Raw genomic sequence first — 15,794 nt, 5'->3', positions numbered from 1 at the left:
ATGCAAGACACTGAACAGTTAAAAAAACTTTAAAAAAATCTATTCACAAGCAAGTGTCAGTAAGATATTAATAGAAATATAAATGAAGACACAGGAATTGAAAAAGAGAACCAGACTGAGCTGTGAATCGTGATGCAGTCAGCTAAGCTTCCAAGCTTATTGTCTGATTCACCTTCTTCCAAGCAGTTTGGTTTCTCTGTTTTACAACTTCCCTGGTGGCTCACATGGTAAAGAATCTGCCTGCAATGCAGGAGACCCAGATTTAATTCCTGGGTCGAGAAGATCCTCTGGAGAAGGGAATGGCAACCCACTCTAGTATTCTTGCCTGGAGAATCCCATAGACAGAGGAGCCTGGTGGGCTACAGTCCGTGGGGTCACAAAAAGTTAGTCATGACTGAGCGATTAACACTACTGCTGCTGCTTAACTACTCTTTATCAAGTGTGTTTTTATATCCTGTTCTTGAACAGCTTCAGTGGCTCACCTACCAAATCAGAGATGAAAATGGAACCTATTTGAAAGGAGCAGGTGGGGTGGGTGGTTTTATTATTCCTTCAGTAAACACCTGCTGAGCCGCTGGTGCCAGGCACTCATCTGGCATTACCAAGGACCTTGGGACAATTAACATCGCTCCTGCCTCCAGGGGAAAGAGGAGAAAGACGTGGACAGACAGCGGCAGCGGAGTGTGAATGGATGTGATAGGAGGGCAGTCTGCGGTGGTGGTGCCGCTGAAGCCTTCTCACACACACTTGAGCTGCGTCTGAAGTAGTTCTTACATGCAGGTGGCTTTGTGTTCCTGGAACCGAAAGTGCCTGGTCAGGAAGAAAAAAAAATGAGACAACTCAGGGAGATCAGAGAGGGGCTGGTTTAGCGTCTGAGCAGGACGGATTTCAGTAGGAAGGGGGGAGCCTTGCAGAGACACCCAGCAGGGCTGGAAGCAGTGGGCTGGGTGTTTGGGGACGTGCATTCTGGTGGCCCCTCGGCAGTGGGCGGGAGGTCTGAAGCCAGAGACTGGCTCAGAGGGTCTCGAAATGTCTAGGTGAGAAGCGATGAGACAGAGTGGGACAGTGGGAGTGCCTGGAGGAGGGGACCCCTGGAGGGGATGGCGCAGGAGCAGAAACAGAGGGGTTTCCTGGCTGGGTCGCCAGGAGGGGAGGCCTGAGGGAGAGGGGAGGTCTGAGAGGGAGGGGAGGCCTGAGAGGGAGGGGAGGCCTGAGAGGGAGGGGAGGCCTGAGGGGAGGGGAGGCCTGAGAGGGAGGGGAGGCCTGAGGGGAGGGGAGGCCTGAGGGGAGGGGAGGCCTGAGAGGGAGGGGAGGCCTGAGGGGAGGGGAGGCCTGAGGGGAGGGGAGGCCTGAGTGGGAGGGGAGGCCTGAGGGAGAGGGGAGGCCTGAGAGGCAGGGGAGGCCTGAGAGGCAGGGGAGGCCTGAGAGGGAGGGGAGGCCTGAGAGGGAGGGGAGGCCTGAGAGGGAGGGGAGGCCTGAGAGGGAGGGGAGGCCTGAGGGGAGGGGAGGCCTGAGGGGAGGGGAGGCCTGAGAGGGAGGGGAGGCCTGAGGGGAGGGGAGGCCTGAGGGGAGGGGAGGCCTGAGGGGAGGGGAGGCCTGAGAGGGAGGGGAGGCCTGAGGGGAGGGGAGGCCTGAGAGGGAGGGGAGGCCTGAGGGGGAGGGGAGGCCTGAGAGGGAGGGGAGGCCTGAGAGGGAGGGGAGGCCTGAGGGGAGGGGAGGCCTGAGAGGGAGGGGAGGCCTGAGAGGGAGGGGAGGCCTGAGGGGAGGGGAGGCCTGAGTGGGAGGGGAGGCCTGAGTGGGAGGGGAGGCCTGAGGGGAGGGGAGGCCTGAGGGGAGGGGAGGCCTGAGAGAGAGGGGAGGCCTGAGAGAGAGGGGAGGCCTGAGGGGAGGGGAGGCCTGAGGGGAGGGGAGGCCTGAGAGGCAGGGGAGGCCTGAGAGGGAGGGGAGGCCTGAGGGGAGGAGAGGCCTGCCCCATGCTATACTGGGGATTGCTCTTTGCTAGCACCTGGAACCACAGGCAGCCTCACAATAACCTTCATGGGTTATTGAGGCACGTGTTCTGCTGGCTGAATGGTGGGGACTGCCTGGCCAGCAGACTGTGCAGAGCAGGGACCCATGGGTAGGGTATGGAGGGGGCAGTGAGCACCAGGTTTCTCCCAGGCAATTCCATGCAACATCTCCTGCAACAGAAGCCCAGGTCTCTGCCCCACCACTGACCCAGTTTCAGTGTCTGTAACCCCCTCACCTGGGTTCAAGCTGGGCTGGCCTGAAATTGGGGTGGGGGATGTCATTTCAAACTTGGGGAAAAAAATCTACGTTTCCTGGTAACATTTGAAATAAAAATACTGCTGCGGGTTGACGCAAACCAACCAAAGATGTAGCATTAGACACTAGTCAGAGCTGGGCCACCATGACCGCTGCCGCACAGCTTGCTTTATTCAGGGAGGCCTGACATGTTCTTGGCCTGTGAGACTCTCTCTCTCTCTGGGTTTTGCTGCTCACTAGCCTTTTTGTGGCTCTGTGTTCTGTGAAAATTATCACTGTGTGGCTGCTGTGGCTTTCAGAACAGAACTCTTTATCAGTCTGGTGCCGGAGCCCAGAGGCACTGTGTCTGAACCTTTTTCCCACCGCAGCCCACACAGACAGGCCAACACAGGTACAGGTTACAGAGAAGAAGCTGCTGGGAACACCACCCAGGGACTGAGGACCAGTAACCCCAGCCTTGGGCATTCAGTCTCTTTTTTTCCTCCTCCTCACCAATCATTTATCAAGTTGTTTTTTCATCCAGTAGATATTTACTGAGCATTTCCCCTGTGGTAGCTACATTTATTTTTTATTTATTTATTTGGCTGTGCCAAGTGTGTTTGTCAGATGGGATCGAGTTCCTGACCAAAGATCGAACCTGGGCCCCCTGCATTGGGCATGGATTCTTAACCACTGGGCTACTAGAGAAGTCCATTTTAAATAGATTATGGGACTTGATTAATGCATATTCTTTTTTTTCAAATTTACTTTATTGATTTATAATGTTGAATTAATTTCTACTGTACAGCAAAGTGATTCATTCAAAGTGTACATTCTTTTTCCTATTCTTTTCCATAATGGTTTACCACAGGATATGGAATATAGTTCTCTGTGCTATACAGTGGAAACTTGTTGTTTATCCATTCTATATATAATAATTTGCATCTGCTAACCCAAACTCCCAATCCATCCTTCCTCCACCCTCCTTACACCTTGGCAAACACAACTCTCTTTGTCCATGTGTCTGTTTCATAGTTAAGTTTATCCATATCATACTGTAGATTACACCTATAAGTGATATCATACAATATTTGCCTTTCTCTGTCTGACTTACTTCCCTTAGTATGATAATCCCGAGGTCCATCCACTTTGATGCAGATGCCATCTTTTCATTCTCTTTATGGCCGAGTAATGTTCCCTTTTATATATGTACTGCACCTCCTTTATCCACCAATTAATGCAGACTTCAACAACAGAGAGAAACGGCTCTGATCAATCACTTGTAACTGGAGGATTCAGAAAATGGGAGATTTCTCCATAAAGACTAAATATTCTGGCATAATAAGCGTTAGTCACTCAGTTGTGTCCGTCTCTCTGTGACCCCATGGACCGGGCTCCTCTGTCCATGGGATTCTCCAAGCAAGAACAATGGAGTGGGTTGCCATTTCCTTCTCCAATTCTGGCATAATGGGAGACCTTTATAGAAGGCCAGCTGATGGCCACCGACCTCCATGTCCCCTCCTGAAGACCATGAAGAAAGAGCAGAAGGCTCAGGTTTTGGGCCTCTTCCCTGTGGCAGCCCCCAGAGCCACCCACTCCAACACCAAGGGCTTTGTTTCTCTCACTCTCACCCCAAGGAGTGTTCTTATTTGTTCTTGTTCATTCATTTACTCAACACCACTGAGAACATGTGTTTATTGATGAAGGAAATAAATGAAGAAATAGCAGCTTCTCTTAGGAAAAGCTTTGAGAAAGAAAAAAGACTGGCCGTGGGCATGAGGCCTCACAGGACAAGGTGGTCAGGCATGCCTTGTTAGGTGACAGCTGGATTCAGTTGCAGGTTCCATCTGCACTCTGTGGAACAAACATGGTAAAAGAGAGAAAAGTCAGGAAGGATGTGAAATCATTTCCTCTAGCACATGTTCCTCTCTGAAGTTTTATTTTACTGTTGTTGGAAGTCAATAGATTTCACGCTTATCATTATTATCTTCATGCAGACATGGAGAACAATTTCATCTCAAGTGTCCGTCTCTAGTTAATTGACAATAAGTCCCTGCAGGGCCAGGAAAAGAAGAGTTTTGAGAATCAGTTCAAACTCGGTGGGGAAGACTGACTCCATCAGTTATTCAGCATCTGCCCCAGGTAGAGGAAGGGATGGGGGACTGTGGCATTATGACATTATGTATTTATTTTCATTGGGTGGATACTAGGTACTTTCCACTGACTTCAGTATCTAAAGGATGGTAATTGACTGTTTCTTGACTTTCTACTTTTGCATTCCAGTCCTCTATAATGAAAAGGATATATTTTTGGGGTGTTAGTTCTAAAAGGTCTTGTAGGTCTTCATAGAACAGTTCAACTTCAGCTTCTTCAATGTTACTGGTCGGGACATAGACTTGGATTACCGTGATATTGAATGGTTTGCCTTGGAAATGAACAGAGATCATTCTGTCATTTTTAAGATTGCATCCAAATACTGCATTTCGGACTTTTCTGTTGACTGTGATCGCTACTCCGTTTCTTCTAAGGGATTCCTGCCCACAGTAGTAGATATAATGGTCATCTGAGTTAAATTCACCCATTCCAGTCCATTTTAGTTTGCTGATTCCTAGAATGTTGACGTTCACTCTTGCCATCTCCTGTTTGACCGCTTCCAACTTGCCTTGATTCATGGACCTGACGTTCCAGGTTCCTATGCAATATTGCTCTTTACAGCATCGGACCTTGCTTCTATCACCAGTCACATCCGCAACTGGATGTTGTTTTTGCTTTGGCTCCATCTCTTCATTCTCTCTGGAATTATTTCTCTACTGATCTCCAGTAGCATACTGGGCACCTACCAGCCTGGGGAGTTCATCTTTCAGTGCCTCATCTTTTTGCCTTTTCATACTATTCATTGATTTCTCAAGGCAAGAATGCTGAAGTGGCTTGCCATTCCCTTCTCCAGTGGACCACATTCTGTCAGACCTCTCTACCATGACCCGTCTGTCTTGGGTGGCCCTACATGGCATGGCTTAGTTTCATTGAGTTAAACAAGGCTGTGGTCCATGTGATCAGATTGGCTAGTTGTCTGTGATTGTGGTTTCAGTCTGTCTGCCCTCTGATGCCCTCTCTCAGTGCCTACCATCTTACTTGAATTTCTCTTACCTTGGATGTGGGGTGTCTCTTCACAGCTGCTCCAGCAAAGCGCAGCTGCTGCTCCTTACCTTGGACATGGGGTATCTCCTCATGGCCCCCAGAGGTCGAAAAACACCTGGAGTAACAGGCAAATTTGGTCCTGGAATACAAAATGAAGCAGGGCAAAGGTTAATAGAGTTTTTCCAAGAGAACACACTGGTCATAGTAAACACCCTCTTCCAACAATGCAAGAGAAGACTCTACACATGGATATCACCAAATGGCCAACATCGAAATCAGATTGTCTATATTCTTTGCAGCCAAAGATGGAGAAGCTCTATACAGTCAGCAAAAACAAGACCAGGAGCTGACTGTGGCTCAGATCATGAACTCCTTATAGCCAAATTCAGACTTAAATTGAGGAACATAGGGAAAACCACTAGGCCATTCAAGTATGACCTAAATCAAATCCCTTATGATTATATAATAGAAGTGAGAAATAGATTTAAGGGACTAGATCTGATAGACAGAGTGCCTGAAGAACTATGGACAGAGGTTCGTTACATTGTACAGAGACAGGGATCAAAACCATCCACAAGAAAAAGAAATGCAAAAAAGCAAAATGGCTGTCCGAGGAGCCCTTACAAATAGCTGTGAAAAGATGAGACGCCAAAAGCAAAGGAGTAAAGGAAAGATAAACCCATCTGAACGCAGAGTTCCAAAGAATAACAAGGAGAGATAAGAAAGCCTTCCTCAGCGATCAGTGAAAAGAAATAGAGGAAAACAATAGAATGAGAAAGACTAGAGATCTCTTCAAGAATATTAGAGCTACCAAGAGAACATTTTATGCAAAGATGGGCTTGATAAAGGACAGAAATGGTATGGACCTAACAGAAGCAGAAGATATTAAGAAGAGGTGGCAAGAATACATAGAACCGTACAAAAAAGATCTTCACAACCCAGATAATCACAATGGTGTGATCACTCACCTAGAGCCAGACATCCTGGAATGTGAAGTTAAGTGGGCCTTAGAAAACATCACTATGAACAAAGCTAGTAGAGGGGATGGAATTCCAGTTGAGCTATTTCAAATCCTGGGAGATGATGCTGTGAAAGCGCTGCACTCAATATGCCAGCAAATTTGGAAAACTCAGCAGTGGCCACAGGACTGGAAAAGGTCAGTTTTCATTCCAATCCCAAAGAAAGGCAATGCCAAAGAATGCTCAAACTACCGCACAATGGCGCTTATCTCACATGCTAGTAAAGTAATGCTCAAAATTCTCCAAGCCAGGCTTCAGCAATACATGAACCATGAACTTCCAGATGGTCAAGCTGGTTTTAGGAAAGGCAGAGGAACCAGAAATCAAGTCGCCAACATCCACTGGATCATCGAAAAAGCAAGAGAGTTCCAGAAAAACATCTATTTCTGCTTTATTGACTATGCCCAAGCCTTTGACTGTGTGGACCACAATGAACTGTGGACAATTCTTCAAGAGATGGGAATACCAGACCACCTGATCTGCCTCTTGAGAAACCTATATGCAGGTCAGGAAGCAGCAGTTAAAACTGGACATGGAAAAACAGACTGGTTCCAAATAGGAAAAGGAGTAGGTCAAAGCTGTATATTGTCACCCTGCTTATTTAACTTATATGCAGAGTACATCATAAGAAATGCTGGGCTGGATGAAGCACAAGCTGGAATCAAGATTGCCAGGAGAAATATCAATCACCTCAGATATGCAGATGACACCACCCTTAGGGCAGAAAGTGAAGAACTAAAGAGCCTCTTGATGAGAGTGAAAGAGGAGAGTGCAAAAGTTGGCTTAAAGCTCAACATTCAGAAACCTAAGATCATGGCATCCAGTCCCATCACTTCATGGCAAATAGATGGGGAGACAGTGGCTGACTTTATTTTCCTGGGCTACAAAATCACTGCAGATCGTGATTGCAGCCATGAAATTAAGACACTTACTCATGGGAAGGAAAGTTATGACCAACCTAGACAGCATATTAAAGAGCAGAGACATTACTTTGCCAACAAAGGTCTGTCTAGTCAAGGGTATGGTTTTTCCAGTAGTCATGTATGGTTATGAGAGTTGGACTATAAAGAAAGCTGAGCGCCGAAGAATTGATGCTTTTGAACTGCGGTGTTGGAGAAGACTCTTGAGAGTCCATTGGACTGCAAGGAGATTCAACCAGTCCATCCTTAAGGAGATCAGTCCTGAGTGTTCATTGGAAGGACTGATGTTGAAGATGAAACTCTGATACTTTGGCCACCTGATGTGAAGAGCTGACTCATTTGAAAAGACCCTGCTGCTGGGAGGGATTGGGGGCAGGAGGAGAAGGGAACAACAGAGAATGAGATGGTTGGATGGCATCACTGACTCAGTGGACATGAGTTTGAGTAAACTCCGGGAGTTGGTGATGGACAGGGAGGCCTGGCGTGCTGCAGTCCATGGGTGGCAAAGAATCGGACACGACTGAGCGACTGAACTGAACTGAATTGACTGTTAAATTCTCATTAGCATTCAATGCAATGGTAATAAATGAATAAATAGAGATGTGGTCATCATATAAGCACCTTAAAATGGGTATATGTCAGGAATTGCTTATCCCCAAAAGGAAGTTAGACTTTGTCCTGTATTCAGAATTAATGAGAGTTATAAACCAATGATGGTAACGCAAGCTTTCCCTCACTCCTCACTTCAGAGTGTTTTTAATCAAAACAAGAAACTCCAAATGGATTCATTCTTCCATTGCTGATTCATAAGACCTTTTGGGCCCTATCCTTGCAGAGTTTCTTCAAAGTCTTTCACAAACTATACACAGCAAGTATACATGCTAAGTCACTTCAGTCATGTCTGACTCTGTGCTACCCTATGGACTGTAGCCTGCCAGGCTCCTCTGTCCATGGGATTCTCCAGGCAATACTGGAGTGGGTTCCCATGCCCTCCTCCAGGGAATCTTCCTGACCCAGGGATTGAACCTGCATTTCTTATGTCTCCTGCTTTGGCGGGCAGGTTCTTTACCACTAGCACCACCTGGGATGCAAATGTAAATATTAACAAATGCCTGCAGTTGGGGTTAAAAACATCTGACTGTGTTCTGCAGAATTTATTTAACAACAGCAGGGTTTTGAGTCAGAGAAAAAACATATCTCCCTTGTCCTTACATTTCAGTTTGCTTTTAGCTTTAAAAGGCAAGCAAGGGAATTCCCTGGTGGTCCAGGATTAGGACTCTGCACTTTCACCACCAGGGCCTGGGTTCAGTCACTAGTTAGGGAACTAAGATCCCACAAGTCTCACAGCACAGCCAAAAATTTTTTTAATTTTAAAATTAAAAGAAGAAGAAGAAGAAAAGGCTGGCAATATTCCAGGTATTTGGATGATCGAAAATACTGGGCTGAGCTAGGTAGAGAACATGGAAAGTCTCTTTCCTATATGAGCATCAAGTTTTGTTTTGCTTTTAATAGTGAGAACCCCAGGGTTCTCCTATACCAAGGAAGTGATGAGGATAATGAGCTGGGGTTAGACCAGACGCTCTCATTGTGTTCCTTTGATCCCAGTGTTGGAGATACTGAAAAAGGTCATTTTGTGAGATTCAACTCTCTTAAATTACAGAAAAGTGCATTTGGTGAAATTTAGCGTTTGTATTAAAAATATTCAAGGTGACGATAGTGCTAGAACCAGTGGGTGAATAAGGCTCTCAAATTAGCAAATGAATGAAAATGAGTTTCGTTTCCAATATTGGAAATGAAATGTTTGGAAAGCAGAAAAGAGAGAAAATGTGAGAATGTCCTTTACGCTCAGGAAAATCACTTGCTTATGTGAGGATTAGAGTGATAAGTGGCACATAAGAGGTTAGCTCATATCAGGGTTAGTTGGTACACATAAGTATGGTACAACATAAGCATGTTAGCTGGGCAGGGCAGCAAAAGGTCAACAAGCACACATACGAGAAGGTGGACAGGGTCTTCAGAGAGGACCCGAGAAGGCGTAATAATACTGCAGTATGAATTTCTAAGTTCTTGTACTGGGGCTTCCCTGATGGCTCAGTGGTAAAGAATCTGCCCGCCAACACAGGAAACGTGTGTTCAATCTCTGGACTAGAAGATCCCCTGGAGAGGGAAATGGCAGCCCACTCCAGTATTCTTGCCTGGGAAATGCCATGGATAGAGGAGCCTGAAGGGCTACAGTCCATGGGGTCGCAAAAGAGTCAAACAGGACTTAGAGATTCAACAGCAACAACATGGTTGCCCTACAAAGTTTCTGTAAGATATAAAGGAACAAGGGAAGACTATAGGCTCTGTTACATTGTATCTTTATTGCTCTTAAGTTCTACTCCTAGGCAGACTCTTCCTGAGGTATTTTCACATTATTAATAAAAGCAACAGGAACGACTGAAGAAGTAGTGTATTTCACAAGTTTCTTGTGTGCTGGCAGGGTGGTGGGAGCAGGTGTCCTCAGGTGAGCTGCAGGATCCTTCCTCTGCAGAGTGGACAAATGGTGGAGCTCTGTTAGGTGCAGGGGAACAGGAGGGAGCAGGCAAAGTCAAGGTCAGAAAATGGAAGCACTGAGTTTCTAGAGATACGGATTTACAAAGGGATTGTTCTGCTTTGGTATCTGTAGGAAGAATTAGCTGTGTGTAGGAGAAATAAGTTGATGGAGACTTCTCTGTTCATTTATTTATTCATTTGATGGTGCATCCTTGCTCTCTTCCCAAAACTGTGCTGCGTGGTAAGCAACTCAGTGGGCAGGTGCAGGGTCTGCCGGGGCTGCCCAAGGGGATCATCAAGTGCAGGAAGGACTGCTAACTCAGGGAGGACCTTGAGGGATTGGGGTCTTTCTTCCAGAAGGTCCATTGGCCTTCAGGAGCTAGAGTAATTAGTTGAATAAGGCAGTAAAGGCCTGGCACGGGAAAGGAATGTTCTATCTTCCTATCTATGTATATATCTTTTTTATTATTATTTTTGGCTGTGGTGGGTCTTCACTGCTGTGTGTGGGCTTTCCCTGGTTGCAGTGAGCAGGGGCTACTCGTCTTTGTGTGAGGGCTTCTCACTGCGGGCTTCTCCTGTTGAGGAGCACTGGTTCTAGAGCGCTGGCGCAGTAGTTGTGACTCATAGGCTTTGTTGCTGCGTGGCATGGGGATCTTCCAGGACCAGGGATTGAACCAGTGTCCCTTGCATTGCAAGGCAGATTCTTAACTGCTGGACCACCAAGGGAGCCCTGTCTATGTATATATCAATCAGTCAGCAATTATGTATCATATGCGCATGCATGCATGCTCAGTTGCTTCAGTCGGGTCCGGCTCTGCAGCCCCATGCACTGTAGCCCATCAGGCTTCTCTGTCCATGGAATTCTCCAGACAAGAATACTGGAGTCGGTTGCCATGCCCTCATCCAGGGGATCTTCCCAGCCCAGGGTTGGAACCCATGTCTCCTGTGTCTCCTGCACTGCAGGTGGATTCCTTACCACTAAGCCACCAGGGAAGTCCATGTATCATATACAGAGGGATAAAGATAAGTGAAAACACAGAAAACTGTGAGTAGTCAGGAATGTATTTTGAGTCCTTACTCTCTTATGCAAAGCCCATTATAGCCAAGCATAGAGGTTAAGAAAGTTGAAGTCAGACAGAAGTGGCTCTGGTCCCAGCTCCACTCCTTACTAATTTTGTGACCTTGAACCATTCATTTAATGTCTCTAGATCTCAGTTTTTCCCCTCTGTAACACAAGCATAATAATAATACTGACGTCACAGCACAAAACCAGGTTTGCTACACAAAATCACCTTGCATGATACTGGTGTGTGGTATGTACTTAGTAAATACTGACTTGCTGTCATTACAGCTTTTGTTTTATTCATTCATTCCTCTTCTGGAGGAAGCTTCAGTTTAGAAATGTGTTCAGGTCACTGCTCATGAATGATGGAGCCTCCAGGCCTGTCTGGAGGTGGGTGTCTGAGGGAAGCTGGAGGAGAAGGCAAGACCAGACCTCAAAGAGCTCAGGACATTGAACTTTATCCCAGAGGAAGCCTCTCAGGACCCTTAAGGTCAGGAACAACAAGTTCAGATTTGCATTTTAGAAAGATGGTTCTGGCAGCAAGGTTCAGGTTTAGAGATGGCAGTGGTAGCATCTGAAGGCCTGGCTGGGGGGCAGGGTTGGGGTGGGGGCACCAGGACTACATGCAGGTGGGAGCAATGGGGTAGGCTGAACTGGAGCTTTTAAATAAAGCGGGAGATGCTGGTGGGAGGTGAGGAGAGGGAGTGAGCAAGTGGGAGGGATTCGGCTGCTCCAGGGTTTCTGGCTGCAGCTGACTGGGGAGAGGGCAGTACCTTGGACCAAGATGGGGATCCCAGAGGCAGGAGCTTGAGCGCAGTAAGCTTGGGGTGCCTGTGAGACTCTGGGGGGCAGTGTCCACGTGGTAGCCAGACGTAGAGATGCAGAGTCAGGAGTCCAGCTGGGGTTGCAGATGTTCCGTTGAGTGTTGAAAGTGTGGGTGGCAGCGACAGCTTTCAGGTGATCCTTGCACACCTCCAAGCACACTCTCTCCCCGCCAGGCAGAGAGGCAGAAAGGCAGCCAAGGTCACCACTTCCAGGGCTTTACACTCAAGTCCAAGGAGGAGACACCAAGCAAGACAAAGGAAAACTGTAAGTTCAGCTGTTGCTGAGTGCTAGCAGTATAATGGTAAACTGCAAGGCAGCTGACGCATTGACAATCTTTCATGAAGAGCTATGGAAACATTCATTTAAAAAAAAAAAAAACCTGTACAATTAAGCAAGATTATTATGAGTTATTGTAACCTCATAAGGCAGACATTTCACCATAGGAAGAAACCATGATGTTCTAAGAATAGAAGAGAAAAAGACAATTACCCAAGACTGGGAGAACCTTTAAGTAGGTCAGCCTTTAAGAGGGAAGCACTTAGGTAAGAGGAAGAAGTAAAAATGAGCAGATATTCAGAGATGGGATAAAAGGCAAGTTCAGAAATTCTGAGTTTAATCAGGAAGACAGGTACATGGGAACATGAAGACACTGTACTGCTTCCTTCATGGAAACACGTGCAGATGAGGACGTGATGCACACTGCCCTTTGAGCGTGGGTACTGGCGAGGGTCACCTGCCAGGCAGGCGAGGGGCTCCAGCAGTGAGTGAGGTGAAGGTCCCAGTGACTCACAGGCACTCCTTGTGGGGAAGACCCCACGGATGTGCAGAACAAGCTGCTACAGAGTGGAATGGGTAGGAAGGAGGAGGATGGGGACAGTCAGAGAACATGGGGATGGGGGTATTCATTTAGATGGAGGGGCCACCAGTCAGCACTTCTAGGCCTGTTCCCAGATGACCCTCAAAGTGAAGCAAAATCAAGTGTGGTGTATAGAAAGTTTGAGACCCACTGAGTTAAGTACTAAGATAGCAAATCAGCCTTGGCAGCCAGAGCCCATGGGTGGGTGGCTGCAATAGGTGAGTTTTTTCCAGGAGACGCATAGAGAAGGAGTGGAAGGCTTTGGGGGAGGTGGCCAGTGGGTCCTCTTTTGTCAGCATCACCCTGGGGAAAGATACCAGACGCCAAGGTGATAGCTCTGGCTCACCAGCTGGTCCCCGAGCAGTGAGGAAAGGGAGCTAGGGAATAAGTTGGGAGTAAAGTGTCTTGTGTTAAAGCATGCCAGCTCCTCCCAGAGCCCTGGCTCAGGGCTCATCCAGAGCCCCAAAGCCTGTGGTGGTTTCATCCTACTCATCCTTGGATGTGAAGCTGCTGAGAGTAAAACCCAGGGTGACCCAGAACTGACGGGAAGCAGAAACCAATGCTCTGCTATCAAAGTGCAATCTCCTGCTTGCCCTTGGGGATCCTCGCCTTCCCAGAAGAACAGAGGACCACAGAGACCTAGGGAAGAAACAGTTATGGGAACATAAGTGCATCATGACCCAGGAGATGGGAGCTGCGTCGGGGAGGGGACGCCTCGAGTGTCTGTTCATCACATGACCCCAGCCCCTTTTGCTAAAGTCCTGTTGATTTTAAGTTGTCCCTGGCATAAAGGAATGGAATGATTGGTTTGGTGAATTGAAATATGGGCTTATGAGAGAAGGGACTGGACAGAGCCTGGTAAATGCAGACTCTCAACCTGCCTCAGACCTGGAGGCAGAGGACACTGACCTGTCTGCGAGTGCCTTCCACACACATTGACGTCACCTCAGCAGGTGATATGGGGCCTGGGGTTCTGAAATCTGCCTGGTGATCTGAATGCCCCTGGGCCTGACCCCAGGGCCCCGGAGTAAAATCTCTGAGCCTGAGGAAGACATCAGTCATACAGTCAGCTTCCTAGAGCTTCTCCAGTTTTCAGAACCCTGTGTTAAGGTCTTTTTTGTTTGTTTGTTTATTTTTCGGCTGTGCTATATGCTTTGTGGGATCTTAGTTCCCTGACCAGGAATTGAACCCGTGTCCTCCACAGTGAAAGTGTGGAGTCCTAACCAGTGAACCAGCAGGGAATTCCCCAAGGTAATATTCTCTGTAGTATGTTTTTACTGGCAATTACAGAGTACCTAATTCTTTTTCTCTTTTCCCTTTCCACCAGGCACTGGGAAATCACGAATTTGATAATGGTGTGGAAGGCCTGATTGATCCACTACTCAAAAAGGTCAATTTTTCAATTCTGAGCGCAAACATTAAAGCCAAGGGGCCTCTAGCGTCTAAAATTTCAGGACTTTATTCACCATATAAAATTCTTCCAGTTGGTAATGAAGTTGTGGGGATTGTTGGATACACTTCAAAGGAAACCCCTTTCCTCTCAAATCCAGGTATTCGCTTCTTTTATAGCACTCATTGCTTGAAAATAGGTGCCACTAAATCAGAGTGTGGCATTATTTTTCTGGATGATTGGTTAAAGTAGGAACAGTGTGTGGTGTTGGACACGTGTGGATGACATTGAAACACCGATCTAGTGGTTTCCAGTTGCCCTAAGTAACTTCTTAAAGACCCTTGCTTTCCTGCTCAGTGAATTGTTGACACCAACAGTAACATTGCTTAATTCAGCACATTCAGAATTTGGATGAGAGGGCCATTTATATCCAGTGCTGATGTCAGAAGGAGTCATTTATTGGAAAATGAGTCACGTAACTCACGCCCTTTTTTCTTTGGAACCAGGGAGCCCAGAGCCAGGGTTTTACCTTGTCTTCCTTTTTTCTAGTATGATTATTCTATGTCTAGTTAGCTCCCTTTTTCATTATCTCTTGTTTTAATGGCTTTGTTATATCTGGCTTTCTGGGAGATATATATATTCTTGAATGGTCTTGTGTGTGTATATACAACAGACATATATGCATATCTGCTATAGCCATATATACACACACATATATCTGTATAACCCGAAGACCATTCAAAAAACATTTTTGAGCCACTTTTACAGGAATGGTTTGGCAGTGAAAACAAAAAGATGTTTTTCCTAAATTGCAAGTGAGTCACTCAGTCATGTCAGACTCTTTGCAGACCCATGGACTATAGTCCGCCAGCCTCCTCTGTCTGTGGGATCCTCCAGGCAAGAATACTGGAGTGGGTTGTCATTTCCTTCTCCAGGGGATCTTCCCCACCCAGGGATCAAACCCACATCTCTTTGCGTCTCCTGTATTGGCAGGCAAATTCTTTACCAATGTGTCACCTGGGAAGATTTTTCTAAATTATCCAAGTCAGTTTTCTTTCCATATTTGAAGAAAAAAAGGAAACAAGGGTTTTGGACAAGAACAAACTGATAAAGGAAATCTTAGAAAATGACAGTTAGAAATGTCGTGTGTTTACTGTTGCTGTTAAAGTGGTTGCAGGCCATCAGAAATGACACAAAAGTCAATGCACTTGACCCTGAGTGGCTCAGGGGTAAGGAGAGGGTCCTGCGAGCTCGGAAGCAGGGCTGGGCTGCTCTCCACGGCTGGGGACCTGGGGTTTGTCAGGCACCCCAGGCACCAGGTGACATCTCTCCCCCAAGCCTTTGCACGTGGTCCATGGGTGTGGCTGAAATCATTGTGAAAATGCCACAGCAGGCGCCTGCAGACCTCATGAATTACTGGCTTTTGAAGAGCTATATGAGTGCTCTTCTGACTGAGAAGGATGTGGCCCCACTGGAGGTACCCAGTGCAGTCTCGGGCTTCTCTCCACCGCCAGCAAGGCTCTGGCCCTTCTGCCCCGCCACTTACAGCAAGGCGATCAGCCCTTCCCGGGTTCAGGGCACCTTCTGTCTGGGCCCCCTGGGGCTTTCCTGCCCAGAGGCGAGGGGGGCGATTATACAGTGAACCAATCACCGATATGGGTGGGGCTGGGGTCCTGAGGCCCCGTTGCCGCAGGTGGCCCTCTGGTGAGACGCTCCTGCTGTGGGTCCCCAGCACCCCCCGAAAATGCCTCCCCTGATCACATTTGTCCTCACTCTGGGCTTCCTTGGGAGCAGCCTGAGGACA

The 15,794-nt window shown here is 47.3% G+C and overlaps 1 protein-coding gene across 1 annotated transcript in view; it reads left to right on the top strand.

Moving 5' to 3' along the window:
• The window catches only part of NT5E (5'-nucleotidase ecto), a 67,706-nt gene that overhangs the window by 18,209 nt on the left and 33,703 nt on the right, over positions 1-15,794 (top strand). The window contains exon 2 of the mRNA XM_052645986.1: positions 13,928-14,150. Coding sequence (XP_052501946.1) covers positions 13,928-14,150 — 223 coding nt within the window. The remainder of the gene's footprint in view (positions 1-13,927; positions 14,151-15,794) is intronic.

The sequence above is a fragment of the Budorcas taxicolor genome, chromosome 9, assembly GCF_023091745.1.
Source record: "Budorcas taxicolor isolate Tak-1 chromosome 9, Takin1.1, whole genome shotgun sequence".
NCBI classification, from domain to species: Eukaryota; Metazoa; Chordata; class Mammalia; order Artiodactyla; family Bovidae; genus Budorcas; species Budorcas taxicolor.
Note: the sequence above shows the minus strand (reverse complement) of the source record. Positions and strands in the feature narration are given on the sequence as shown.